The sequence below is a fragment of the Mytilus edulis genome, chromosome 13, assembly GCF_963676685.1.
Source record: "Mytilus edulis chromosome 13, xbMytEdul2.2, whole genome shotgun sequence".
Taxonomy (NCBI): domain Eukaryota; kingdom Metazoa; phylum Mollusca; class Bivalvia; order Mytilida; family Mytilidae; genus Mytilus; species Mytilus edulis.
The window spans coordinates 45194639-45209789 of NC_092356.1; the positions used below are offsets into that span (position 1 = coordinate 45194639).

The 15151-nt window shown below is 32.4% G+C and overlaps 1 protein-coding gene across 1 annotated transcript in view; it reads left to right on the forward strand.

Moving 5' to 3' along the window:
- The first annotated feature begins 248 nt into the window (after window positions 1-248).
- LOC139500626 (calmodulin-like) overlaps window positions 249-15151 on the forward strand; it is a 35868-nt gene continuing 20965 nt past the window's right edge. The window contains exons 1-2 of the mRNA XM_071289377.1: window positions 249-383; window positions 5153-5218. Coding sequence (XP_071145478.1) covers window positions 5170-5218 — 49 coding nt within the window. The 5' untranslated portion in view covers window positions 249-383; window positions 5153-5169. The remainder of the gene's footprint in view (window positions 384-5152; window positions 5219-15151) is intronic.

Genomic DNA, 15151 nt, shown 5'->3' on the forward strand with positions numbered 1-15151 from the left:
GTGGAGTTGACATTCTTCTGGTTTAATGCACATCAATATATATTACATAACAATAGTATGTGATTATATATGTGAAACATTTTTATATGACGTGTATTCAATATTTAGATATGATCAATTATCGTTACAAGCACAATAAAGAATATTAATTTTAAAATATTAATAATAATGAAGTTGTCTTTTATTTAAACCACCGTGTTGACATCTCAGCTCAGTCGTTACCGTAAAGTTAAATACAATATGAAGATTCTTAAATGATAATGGAAAGATAATGTATATAACACACAAACAGTTCTATAATTCACCCTTGAATACATTAAACAATTAAACAAAGTCCCGGATGAACACATCTTGGTGGACTGTGGAACCACGCAATGTAAAAGGTTAGTTTTTGATAAATAAACTTTTTTCTCATGTAAATATTTATTGTTTGTTTTCCATGCTTAGTTCCAATCTGATAAGTCGGGTTATTTCCATGCATAAATAAGGCCGTTAATTTTCTCGTTTGAATTGTTTTACATTTGTCATTTTGGGGATTTTTATAGCTGACTATGCGGACCTGTGTCACTTTGTCACTTAGGGAGTTGTTTCATTGGCAATTATACCACAACTTCTTTTTTATATATAATTCAAATCTGATGGGTCGGGTCCTTTTTAACTGATTTTTACAGTTTGTTCTTATGTTATACTGTCACCACTGCCTAAGGTTAAGGAGAGAATTGAGTGCTCACAAACATTTGTAACCCCAAAAAATTCCATCTATACCTATCACAAGTCTGGCGTCTGTAATTCAATAGTTGCCGTTGATTTCTTTTTCGATTGAATGCTTAACATTTTGTTCATATTGGAATCTTTTAAATCACAATCCCACAAGATGGTTTATTTAGAAAAAACACTCTGGCAGATTCACATGTGAAACAAGAGGTCAATACTTACAAAATACAATCACATACAATCATAGAAAGAAAGAAAACAACTTTGAAATGGAATATATTGATACTGATAAACTAACTGTTAAAAAAACTAACTGAAATACTAAGGCTTTTCTACCTCAGGAATAGATTACCGTAGCTGTATTTGGCATAACTTTACGGAATTTTTGGTCCTCAATGCTCTTCAACTTCGTACTTTATTTGGCCTTTTAAACATTTTTTGATTCGAGTGTCACTGATGAGTCTTTTGTAGACGAAATGCGCGTCTGACGTTTATAATTTTTTTTAATCCTGGTATCTATGATTAGTTTATTTACTAGGATATAGACTGCACGGTATATGTTAAGCTCATTCTTGAATGCTGCATGGTCGGCTGTATGGTCACCTGTAGCTGCCTACTAAATCAACATCCTTTACTGTGGTGCATAGTTGTCTCACTATTGTGAATCATACTTCATATCTCTTTTACTGATTTTATAAACATTGCTACATGTATCAGGTTGAATATTTTGCATGAGATGTTGGGACAAAGGATTTACAATAGGGCTAAGACTCACAAAAGAAAGTCTTTAAAGCGTATACCGGGTTCTTAAATTCATAAAAAATGTTTATACTTGTATTCTGTGTGGTATGTAATTTAATAATGTGAACCAAATCTCAACCAAATATAATTTCAAAAATTGGTCACAACTGACGTCATGAATAATTATTAATCAACACCCTAGTCCGAGATTACTGACGTCCAACGGCTGTTTTGCCAGACAAGCTGGGGCCGTGGGACGTCAGAGCTCGTCCCATATCAAAAGTGGATATTTGCCCGTCCAAAACAGATGCGCTGCTTCGTCGCTTCTTGTGCCAACGGACGGCCTTGGAATTATATAAATCGGGTATATAGATCGGTATTAAACATTTAGTGCCAACCACGATAACATTCGGAAGCTCTCGGACATTTACATTCATTTTTTGCTTGCATCGTAAATGAGCGAGGTGTTAGATTATGTATTCATATTGACCTAGGGTTATATGCATACATCATTTCCCATAGTCCATTGTGTCGTACTTTTTTCTTGTGATCACATGACAATCTTTCAAAATAAAGTTAAAATGCCAGAATCGGTGAGTCACGATGAAAACTGTCTAAATCGGAGAAAATAAAGAGTGGCAGGTAGATGAAACTAACATATATGAAAAGATAATTGAGAAATGAACAAATTTATACCCGATTTATATAATTCCAAGGTCGTCCGTCGGCACCAGAAGCGACAAAATAGCGTATCAATTTTGGACGGGCAAATATCCATTTATTTTTATATGGGACGAGCTCTGACGTCCCACGGCCCCAGCTTGTCTGGCAAAACAGCCGTTGGACGTCAGACTAATCTCGGACTATAAACACCCAAGACAAAACCAAAGAAAAGAAAGCTTTTTCTTTACGTTCTATTATGATTTGTTTATCCTAAAAGGGATTTGTGATCTTTTTAAACCTATGGTAAATGTATATGTTCATTGTCATGACACGAATATCTCATGGAGCTGATATTATAATTCAGAAATAATTGATGCAAGCTATAATACTTTATTGTAGTTTTAGCATGGGTAGGCATTATATTCGTGATTATTTTTGTCCGAGCGATAGTGAGGGCTAAAATAACACGAATAAACTACAATAAAGAATAACTTGCATCAATTATTTCGATTCTGAGTAGGACAATTTAGGTAATTTCTATGTCCGATGTGTATAAGTGTAGAGGACTTGTGCATGTTGTGATGGCTCTTCCATGAAACTCCCTTGTAAACAAGCAAATGGCTGGCATTGTGATTTGTCAGAGGGAGGAGTTTGAACAGCCAGCATTAGCGGATGTCGTATCTAGGTCAGATATGTCAATTTCCAAGTGCAACACATTACAATCATAATAAATTAATTAGTAACAACATGTGCATCATTTAAGAGTTTGGAAGTGTTTTAAGTTAATGAAATATATCAAATGAATGCCAATTTGATAAAATTCATATTATTCTGCAGTAGTCAATATACGCATGTGCAAACACATTTTATTGGATTTCGAGCATGGGTTTATTCACAAAGCGAAAGAAGCACGTCATACTATATACCGGTAAAACTTTATCTACTAGTGAAGATGGTAAATTGACATCAACATTTCTATGAATTATTTTGTCACTGGTTTTATTGTCTCATTGGTGATTAAATCATATTTGATTTTCTATTCAAACGAGGTTTTAAGAATCCCTGGTACAATTCTTATTAGAAAAAAGCTTATATTAATTACTGGGTTAAATGGTCTTTTCCCATCTAACAGTAGAACTATGACAGAGAGTAAAATTGAGAATGGAAATAGGGAATGTGCCAAAGAGACAATAACCCGACCATAGAAAAAACAACAGCAGAAGGTCACCAACAGGTCTTCAATGTAGCGAGAAATTCCCGCACCCGGAGGCGTCCTTCAACTGGCCTCTAAACAAATGTATACTAGTTCAGTGATAATGAACACCATACTAATTTCCAAATTGTAAACAAGAAACTAAAATTAAAATAATACAAGACTAACAAAGGCCAGAGGCTCCTGACTTGGGACAGGCGCAATAATGCGGCGGGGTTAAACATGTTTGTGAGATCTCAACCCTCCCCCTATACCTCTGGCCAATGTAGAAAAGTAAACGCATAACAATACGCACATTAAAATTCAGTTCAAGAGAAGTCCGAGTCTGATGTCAGAAGATGTAACCAAAGAAAATAAACAAAATGACAATAATACATAAATAACAACAGACTACTAGCAGTTAACTGACATGCCAGCTCCAGACTTCAATTAAACTGACTGAAAGATTATGATTTCATCATATGCACATCAGGCACAATCCTTCCCGTTAGGGGTTTAGTATCATAACATCATAACATATATGAAAAGAACATAACCCGTGTCATGCCAACAACTGGCTTTTGAATAAATGTGTTTAGTTCCGATGCAAAAACCCTATAAGTGAATCAATATTAACGCCAAAATATGCAATCTTTAATGACCTGACAACAGTATCGTAACTATATCCCTTCTTAATAAGTCTATTCAAAGGTTTTGTTAGTTTTTGAGGTGAATACTGACACCTTTGTGCTTTATAAAGACTATTTCCATAAAAAATTGGATGTGAAATACCTGAACGTATAAGAAGTCTGCATGTTGAGCTATATTTACGAATGATGTCCTTATACCGATGATAAAATTTAGTAAATGTTTTGACTGGTTTGTGATATCGAAAACCCTGGTGTAATAATTTTTCAGTAATACATAAATTTCTCTGTTAAAATTTAAAACATTGTTACATACACGAGCGAATCGTACAAGTTGAGATATATAAACACCGTAAGATGGTGACAAGGGAACGTCACCATCTAAAAATGGATGATTAACGATAGGAAATGAAAAATCATCTCTTTTATCATAAATTTTAGTATTCAGCTTTCCGTTAGTGATATAGATATCAAGATCGAGGAAAGGGCAGTGGTCATTGTTAGTATTAGCTTTATTTAAAGTAAGTTCAACAGGATAAATTTCTTTAATATACATACTGAAGTCGTCATTATTGAGAGCCAAAATATCATCCAAATATCTAAAAGTATTATTAAATTTGTTTATCAGATGTTGTTTCGATGGGTCTTTGCTTATTTTTGTCATAAATTGTAACTAATAGCAATACAAATACAGGTCCGCAATAAGTGGTGCACAGTTAGTCCCCATTGGAATTCCGATAATCTGACGATATACGGAATCCCCAAAGCGAACAAAAATGTTATCTAGTAAAAATTCAAGGGCATATATAGTATCAAAGCATGTCCAATTGACATAGTTTTTTTGTTTATTGCTACTAAAAAATGACCTAAAAGAGTTTGAACATATATATTCACATTCTGACTTTTTAAGTGCTTACATGTGCTTGTATGTTATGGATACAGAGGCAACCATAAAGTTAACATAATCATAATTCTTATGTAATTTTGGAAATTGCGACACGACACCAAATTTCTTTTTTAACAATTTTTAAGTTTTGAAGAAGACTGTTTGCTAGGTTAACAGCTATAACAAGTATCCGTCATTGTGCCCACTGTGTTTCAGCACCTACCAAAATAATTCTTTTCCTGAATATGCATATATATTTCTTACTTGACTTAAAGCAAACAAATATAAATCAATGTTGTCTGCTTTTAGAACTAAGATAGTGCACTATGGAACACAAAGACGAGACTCGACAGATGAGAGAAACCAGTAATGAAGGTACAAATGTATACGTTTGAATAAGATAAAATAAAATAAGATAAGACAACTCTTCTTTCCAATAAAGAATGCATTATGGGCAAAGTAAGTTCAATTATTGAATTATTTATGATAATGATAAAAAAGAAGAAAGAAACAGTTTGTCAAAATGAGTCGAATGTAAGAGCGATTCTTTCGAAACTATGCACTCTCATAACTATGCCAATAACCTTATTATATAATTTAACAGTTGAGATCTTTGCTCGGAATATATAACACATTTCCTATTTTTGTAAGGTGTAAAACTTACGCTTTTTACATTTGTCTAGAAACGTACTGAAGGTACGAATAACTTGAGCTAGTTGTATGTCTTGAGATGAACTTGACAAAGCTATAATTGAAGTAGTTGTTAATTTGTGTGAAAATGGTCAGTTTTTTGGAGCAAACGTATCGTCAATTAAACCAAAGAAGGATTGTAATGCGAGGAAGGCTTTACCTGTGGAAAAGGAAAAACATCGTATAAACTATTATCTAAGCACTATTTTTTTGCCCAATTTGAACTATGGACTAATGCCAATTAATACTTTTAGAAATTACTAACATTTAAAGATTAAAAACAAATCACTTTCATTTTAAAAATAATCTGGAACTTTTGAGATACTCCACATCATGGGCTCCAATTAGGGATAAACAAGAAAATTTAATAATAATTACCAAATTGCAGACAAATAATGTTTAGCATAGTGTTAAATTTCTTATTTATTTAATTGTAAGCGAAATACAGAAACGTTTCTGGTGTTGGTCTGGTGTGAGGGAACTTCCATTTAACGTTATGTCCAATGTTGACGAAGAAGCGAAAACTTCAGGTAGCGCTTTGTTATTTGAAAAAAATGTGTAAATAAAATGGAATAAGTTATAGTTTATTAAAACAACGAAAATTTGGACAACTTACTCAAACAATCATTCACCCATTACATTTCAGAATCGAATGACATTTAACATAAATTGGAAGTTCAATGAACATCCTTTGAATATACGACATATCGTTACATAACTTTCATCTCAGTACATGATCTCATCTAAAATTTAGTAGATTTGATAAAGGACTGCATCCGTAGGTACGTGCCTGAAAGTTAATATACTTATGTCGGCCATATTGAATTTGGCGGCCATATTAGGACTTTTTCTTCGTGGCTCTATATCTGAATTTTGTTAAAATTTCACTATGCCAAGTTTCATGCTTTTACCATAAAGTGATCAATTATTTTGATATCCGCTGTACTAATATACAGCTAAACTCACAGATAAGTTTATTTCAAAATGGTATCGTTTATTTTGATCCATGAGTTTGAATGTCCCTCTGGTATCTTTCTCTTTTTATGGTCAATTTATATCGGAATATAATCTAGAAAACTTATATTTGAAATAGTTAAAAAAAAAGAACGACAGTTATTAATAAAACTTAGGTGTTTTAATTTGAAAATAACAATAGAAACGTAACGTGGAGATGGAGAAACATTCCTAACGACGATAGGATATGCAGGAAGGAACAAAATAATTTAAAACTATTGACAGGTAGGAACTCCTTTTCGGGATATTTGAGCTTAAACAACGGGGAAAATACTTAAAATGTCTTTAACCTTATATTTGAATGGGAATAATTTGAGTCTCAAATCGAAAGAAAATAAATCTAGAATCTGCTTAAATTTTGGTAAATGACCATTTGAAGTCTTATTGGAAAAGAAAAATTGGTGTTATGGGGCAACATAGGTTGCCCTTTATAGCTTGTTGTTCGGTGTGAGCCAAGGCTCCGTGTTGAAAGCCTATAATGGTTTACTTTTTAAATTGTTATTTGTATGGAGAGTTGTCTCATTGGCACTCACACCACATCTTCCTATATCTACCTTTATCTTCTATCCATGTGTTTTGTTTGTGTAACGTCATCAGACATGAGTGCTTGTTTTGTGACGTTATATTAGAAAATTCAGAGGAATCGAAATTGGACCAATGAAGAACTGAGATCAAAGGTAGTAAAAGTTAAAAAATGAAAATAACCAACAAGTAAGGAAAAGGATAAATCGGCTAAGCTTTATAAAAGTATTTTTAAAAGTAATGAAGTTTAGCTGTTTTTGTAAAGGTGTTCATTGTAACAGCGTATCGCTGAACTTACTCTCTCTCTCATATCTATGTCCAGGTGTGATAGATTATTAGTAAAGCGTTAGTGGTATCATAATTTGTATTTTATCACGAAACTACCGTTTTTAATACCTGAGAATCCATTAAAAGGACGATAAATAAAACGTTTATATTTTTCACGAGGTGTTAAATCATGACTTTCTACTGTATTTATATCAAGGACACCGGTGGAGGTAACCTTATAGAATTTGACCTATGAAACGTCTGCAAATAAAAGGGCTTAAAAATTAGAATTAAAGTGCTTACGTCAAAAAACTTTTATAGAAGAAAATTTGTTAAAAAAATTGAAATGTTAAATAGATAAGTGACAAAAAATGATAAACTTAAACTAATGTCTTTCTTGGAAAAAGTACAAATCCGATAATATTTATCTTTCTGTTTCTTTTATAAAATCGAAAATTGTTGAAATCTTATGGTTTAATTTAATCGCATTCTTACAATTACAAAATGAAGTACAAATGACATCACATCATTAATCTTTTGAACCTGTTATTAAGCGCTATGGAAAAATGGAGGTCTTTTGAAAAGGCCGAAGGGGTTGAGCCAAAAATGCATGGGAACATCAACATTGACAGTCTTGATGGCTTATGAATGAGTCCGCAAGTGTTTCCTTTGAACACTACCTGAGCCTAACAGAGGAAATAAAACATATTAAAGATGGTGGATCAATTTATTAAATTTTAGACATTATACTTCAGTCGTACATGTATTTAAAAGTAATGAAATTAAGCAGTTTTAGAGATGTGTTCATTGCAAGAGCGTGTCACTGACATTTCGCACTTATATCTATGTCAACGCGTGATAGATTAACAGTAACAGTGTTAATGGGATTATAATTGGGAATTAATTCCTTGCTTAACAGTTTGTATATTTTCATGAACATAGTTTTTTTTCAATACATTAGAACCCATTCACTGGGGTAAAGCTGATGACCGTAACTGCATTCACGGTCATCCCAAGATGTCAGCTGAAAAATTAGGTCAGTATTTTTGTTGTCTGTTAAGGTGTTTCTACATCATTTTCTTTACAAAGCATACATTGATACGATGTAAATTTATAAAAGATTAACATGGAAGTCACAAATCTCTACCGAGGAACGTGTATAGAACGGGAAATTGGATTTGAAAATTTCGCTAAGATGACCGTAAATCATCTTTAAAATATTTTCAAGATGACCGTAACATATAATAAGGATGACCGTGATTGGTAAAATGATGACCGTTATTTCGAAAGGATGACCGTTATTTATAAAGGATGACCGTACCTTTCATAGTATAACCGTCATTTCTAAGAAATATACGTATTTGTATTACCTTTTTTGTATCAAATAATTAATCGTGTTGGTGTAAGACGTATTTATAAGACAACATTATCCTAAAAAAACTCAAGAATAATGAATAAAAAACAACATTCTAAGGTAGCCAGATGGTCACTTACCATGTTGCAAATGTTATACCCTTGGACTACCTAAAGTACATTTCCATATAAAATCCAGATGCATGATTTTAAATTATAGTCTGACTGAATAACACAGTTGTGTGTTGTTCAGGGGTGATGGACGAATTTCTAGAAAAAACATATTTGAAAATTTGAAAACTTTTCAGGTAAGGGAACGATCATTTTATTCTGAGTTGAGTGCCAGGCCAGGCAGATTCGATCATGTCAAAATGTTTATTTAAACAATTTTACGGTTCAGAAAATATATTTCAAATACTGCAAAATAATACCCGTTTTTACTTAAAAAATACACGGAGATAAGAAACGATAAGCCTGAAATTTATTTTCAAAATCGAGGTTAGAAAAAATTAATGAAAAAGCTGTCAGCCCCACAACCCCCAACCCCCAACCCCTTTCCCCTGGAGTTTTACCAAGAAATGTACTTTTCAAGAACAATGAAAATGCAAATAGAACATAACTCATAAATGAATCTGTCTCGGGCACTTTCGCTATGACCTGCATGAATCAAGGTTAATTTAAATCGTATCAACCGTATCATATAGGTTGACATATACGCATCTGCAGATTTGCCAATAAACATTATGTGATCCCGAGCTTTAATTGTATATACTTTCAATAATGCAAATGGGCAACTTATTAATTTCTAATGCTAGTATTTAATTTTGTAGCTGTCTTAATTGTTGGAAAAGAGGGGCGAAAGATACCAGAGGAACATAGTGAAAACATATTATAATCGTAAGCTCGGGATCACATAACAGTTTTTAGTATATCTGCAGATGCGTATACATACGTCAACGTTTATGATACGATTGATACATTTTTAAATGACCGACCTCTAATAGAAAACCAACAGAGTGATTCAAAATAATCACTCAAATCATGAAGTTTACATCATTAGAATAATAACAATTGATAGCTAAAATAAAATTACTAAATTATGAATTGATCATGTTTTCATAAGTGTAAATGCCCCGACTATCTATATACCATCAATACTGTCCAACGATATATCCTTAAAAAGTAAAATCAATTCATGGAAATAGAACAAATTTTTAAAAAGAAAAAAGAAATGACTGCCGTAGGAGGTCGACCGGATATGTTTAAGGTTCATCTGAGGGAATTGAAAAATGTGGCCGTTTTTACACACACATCTCTATAAAGAGAACAGACAAACTGATGCATCTAGGAAAGTATTAAAGCATGGCAGGACCTTTAGATATGAAAAAGTTATATAGAGAAAATTACATGGATGATTAATATTGACCATTTGGTATATGGCCGTGTTCTAAGCGACACGTACATGAAGGTCATAAATTAATTTCTTGAATGAAATGAAATCTTTAGCTACTAATGACTGCCGTAGGAGGTCTACCGGATATGTTTAAGGTTCATCTGAGGGAATTGAAAAATGTGGCCGTTTTTACACACACATCTCTATTAAGAGAACAGACAAACTGATGCATCTAGGAAAGTATTAAAGCATGGCAGGACCTTTAGATATGAAAAAGTTATATAGAGCAAATTACATGGATGATTAATATTGACCATTTGGTATATGACCGTGTTCTAAGCGACACGTACATGAAGGTCATAAATTAATTTCTTGAATGAAACGAAATCTTTAGCTACTAATGACTGCCGTAGGAGGTCTACCAGATATGTTTAAGGTTCATCTGAGGGAATTGAAAAATGTGGCCGTTTTTACACACACATCTCTATTAAGAGAACAGACAAACTGATGCATCTAGTAAAGTATTAAAGCATGGCAGGACCTTTAGATATGTAAAAGTTATATAAAGTCTATCATGCGGTTTGAGAAAAAAAAATAACTTAACTGGTTTTTGAGTTGCATTTTTTTTTAAATATACAGAAGATAGCAAAATAAACAGACATACGAGTTTCATTTGATACGGTCCACTCAGTTACACAGTTAAAATCACCTATTGTTTGCAGGTGTCTATTGTCCATCTATTGTCCATTTAAATCAAAACTACTCACAACATCGTTTAAACTATTTACTATCATTTTCATATAAACTCAAAATACGCCAATTAGTTAAAAAGAACTGAGCCCCTATTGCGACAAACTCAACAAAAAACAATGCATACGAATATGGATATTTCTTCCAATTGACGGTCATCCTTAAAAATTTAGTCATTCTTCATAAATTACGGTCATCCTTAACAATTTACGGTCATCTTTTAACCAATTACGGTCAGCCTTGTTATGAATCGCTAATCCTGTTACGGTCATCTCGATTACGATTTACGGTCATCCTAGCGAATTTTTCAAATCCAAATTCCCGTTTTATACACGTTCCTCGGTAGAGATTTGTGACTTCCGTGTGAATATTTTATAAATTTACATCGTATCAAAGTATGCTTTGTGAAGAAAATGATGTAGAAACACCTTAACAGACAATAAAAATACTGACCTAATTTTTCAGCTGACATCTTGGGATGACCGTGAATGCAGTTACGGTCATCAGCTTTACCCCAGTGCCATTAGAGGATGGTTAATAACACGTTTACAGTTTTCACGAGGTGTTAGATTACGAATGTCTACGGTATTTATTCCAAGGACCCAGGTAGAGGTAACTTTTTATAATTTGACTTTTAAAACGTCTATAAATGATGGTGATTGGAAATTAGAATTCCAGTTGTTATTAAAAAAATGTACGAATAGAAAAATATTAATTAAACATTCTAAACAATGCACAGATAAGTAAAAAAAAAATATCAATTTGAACCAAAATGAATTCATTTCCTTTTTAGAACAAAATTAAATTCGACAACATTTTTCTAAAATGTCCTTTTATTATGTATTTGTTCATAAAATTGTAGAAATCTTTATGGTTGTGATTTCGGGCTACACATATCATACTGAATATTTATATGGTTTTGAATTTATTTGAATACTTCAACAATTATTCTGTTTTAGTTAAAATCAGCATTGTTTATCCGCGAAGTTCAGTTTCTTTGTGATTTGACTCTTTAAATGAGAGCTATAAATTTGAGGATTGTTTTGAAAATCATAATAATGTTTTGAAAATATTCCGTGGACTTGATCTTCTGGAGTGCTTACGAACGGGATGACATATGTTTTTTCTTGTCTCATTTTTGTGAAGAATTACAATACAAGGAATTCTGAAATTTGGTTTCAGTGTTTATATAGGTCAGCTTTATCCTGTGATTGGTTTTCAGATTCATAACTCAACATCCGAAATATTTCGACGGGGCATCCTCAGTGAGCAGTAGCTCGCAGTTTTCCTTGTTATGTCAACGTGTGATAGATTAACAGTAACATCATTAATTGGATTATTATTGGGAATGAACACCTAGCTAAACAGTTTGAATATAATATATGACAAGAAAATATTTCTTTTTATATCTTAGAATCAATTAACGAGGATGGTTAATAACACGTTTGCAGTTTTCACGAGTTGTAAAATTACGACTTTCTCCTTTTTTTCAAGGACATAGTTTGAGGTTATTTTATAGGATTTGACAGTTATTGTAATACAAGTTGTTCCGTCAAAAATTGTTTGAGAAGACATGATGTTAAAAAAAATCTAAATAAAACACAGCTAAATGACAAAACAGATATATTTAACCAATTTGCATTCATTTCTTTCTTAAAAAAGTACGAATCTGATTAAAACATATTTTTTTGTTTTAAGAACAAAGATGAAGGTAGTTTTTTTTTTTAATTTGGCTATAACAAAGTACGTATTCTTATAAATTTGTAAATTGTGATTACTTTCCAAACAAATTGTGGCTTTTTGAAAATGAAGATGGTATTCAAGGAGTTGTGTACCAATAATGGTTTCCAGTCATGGATTAGAGATTAAGCAAAGACACGAGAGACGAAAGATACCAGAAGGAAATGCATGCGCATGAGTCGAAAAAATATTGACAATGCTATTGCAAAAAGCGAAAAAGAATGAAAATACAAAACGAAAAACAAAAAGCAAAGGTGTCCCAGAAGGGTATTTAAACGCGTGTTTATCTATTACTAGGTGATATGTCTAAATCGGTAGGTGACATCCAGACAAAAATCTTGAAAGCAATATAGTTATAATTTTATATGTCTGCATATAATTTCAGAACACTGAAAAAAAAGAAGAAAATTAACGAAATGATGTAATTAATAAACGGAAGAAAAATATATTCCCTTTTTCCCATAAAAAAATAAAATAAAAGAACAAAAGAGCAAAATAACAAGAAAAGGTGTAATTTACTAGGACATCACTTGCAGTAAATACAAATTTTAATGGTAATAGAATATAGGAGAATAGTCATAAGACAGCAATCATTTGCATTAGATGTTTTTGAATCATAGGGATTTCATTTGCTAATTGAAAGTGAATAATCTATCTTTGACAGTATACAGGTCGCACTGCTGTGAATATAGACAATGCAAATCCCCATGTGAGCTCTATATGCGGCTAAAGCGGTGCCACTTTTACTATGAAGTCTAGTGAAAAACTATATAATAGAATGGGAAGTGTATATGCACTACTATTTTATTCAAAACATTTTTTTTCATTATTTATATGCCCCGAACTTCAAGGAGTTTGAACTTATAGATGTAATACCACCATTGATTTTCCCCAATTTGTCTTTGTTTAATTTGCACTTTTCATAAAATTGAGCAGGATTTTTCTTTGTTTCGATTAAGGAAATACTTGGCATAAGTAAAGTTTTATCCAGGCAAGTACTATAGAAAACATTTCACACAACATTTCATTGCATATAAGAAAATAACCATAAAATTTTCACCTCATTTTAACCTGTTTACAAGCTTTAGTAACCATGTAGCCTCACGTTTCTAAAATATTGTAAAGAAACGCAAAATAAAACAACAATAATTCTTTAAAAAACACAAGATACATTGTATCTACCATATATATGTGTATACACTTATAAATATAACGGAATTTGACAAGACTGTCAACAAAGTGAGAGGTTTAGAGCTATAAAACCAGGTTTAATCCACAATTTTCTACATTTGAAAATGTCTGTACCAAGTCAGGAATATTACAGTTCTTGTCCATTCGTTTTGTATGTGTTTTGTCATTTGATTTTGCCATGTGATTATGGACTCTCCGATTGGATTTTGCTCTGAGTTCAGTATTTTTGTGATTTTACCTTTTAAAGGATATTAGAGAGCCGTGGTGTAGTGGTTAGTGCATCGGACTATAATCACAAAGGTTCCTGGTTCGATTCCCGTTTGGGATGAAAATTTCAGGGACTGAATTTTCGGCTCTCCCTTGACACAATTTGCGAGTATGGTCTTGAGGAAACGATGATAGTCCGTCGGAAGGGGACGATAAATGACTGACCCGTGTGGAGAGAGAGCAATATCTCTTGCACGTTAAAGACACCCTTGTAGATTTTCAAAAAGAGAGCAGGCTAATGCCGCTACGAGGCAGCACTCGCACCCGCAAAGTGGAAAGGGATTAATATAAGTTGCAAAACTTGTTTCCCAATCCACTATAAATAAACATGTTTAAACTAAGGATATTAGGGTGATAACATTTCATGGTAAAGGAAATATAAAAAAAAAATAGAAGATCTATATTATTGCAAATGAGACCATTCTCAATTAGAGATCGAGTGAAGTAGAATTAATCATTGTAGGTCACAGTCTTCAATAATGAGCAAAACACATTCCGGGAAGTAAGGTATAGAACTTACCGAAATGCAATGTGTTTAGTTAGGTAATTAAGGATAAATTCACAGACAGTATAACCCATTTGTTAATTCCATCGCTTTTTGCAATTTCCTATCAGTCAGTTACAATTTTAATAAATGGTTCTAGTAAATATATGAAATATATGCATCAGGCGTTATGATTTTTTACAATTCTACATGCATTCAACACGCGTAAATTTTGCATTTATTTTGTTATATTCAGATTCCAAATCGAAGAAAACATAGTAATCTATCGCATCTTTGGGCACTAATTTTCACATACTTATGTACAATTTAGAAATATTTATTCAATTCGTCTTCTTCTACAAAGGTTTACGTAAAACAGTAATTTGAATTATAAGTACAACTATTGAAAGAATTTTCAATAGTGAAATTTTAAAAGGGTTAGATTCACCACTGTCGTAGAAACAAATACAAGACACTCAAGTGAACCACTCGTAATTTCAGATAATACCTATTTCATGACAAATGCACATGTTTAGTTAAATGATTATGTATAAAATCACGTGCGTTTTAGTCTACTTCTTTTTTTATCTTAAATAGTGTCATATGAAGCAGATGATATTTTTTTTTAATTAAAGTC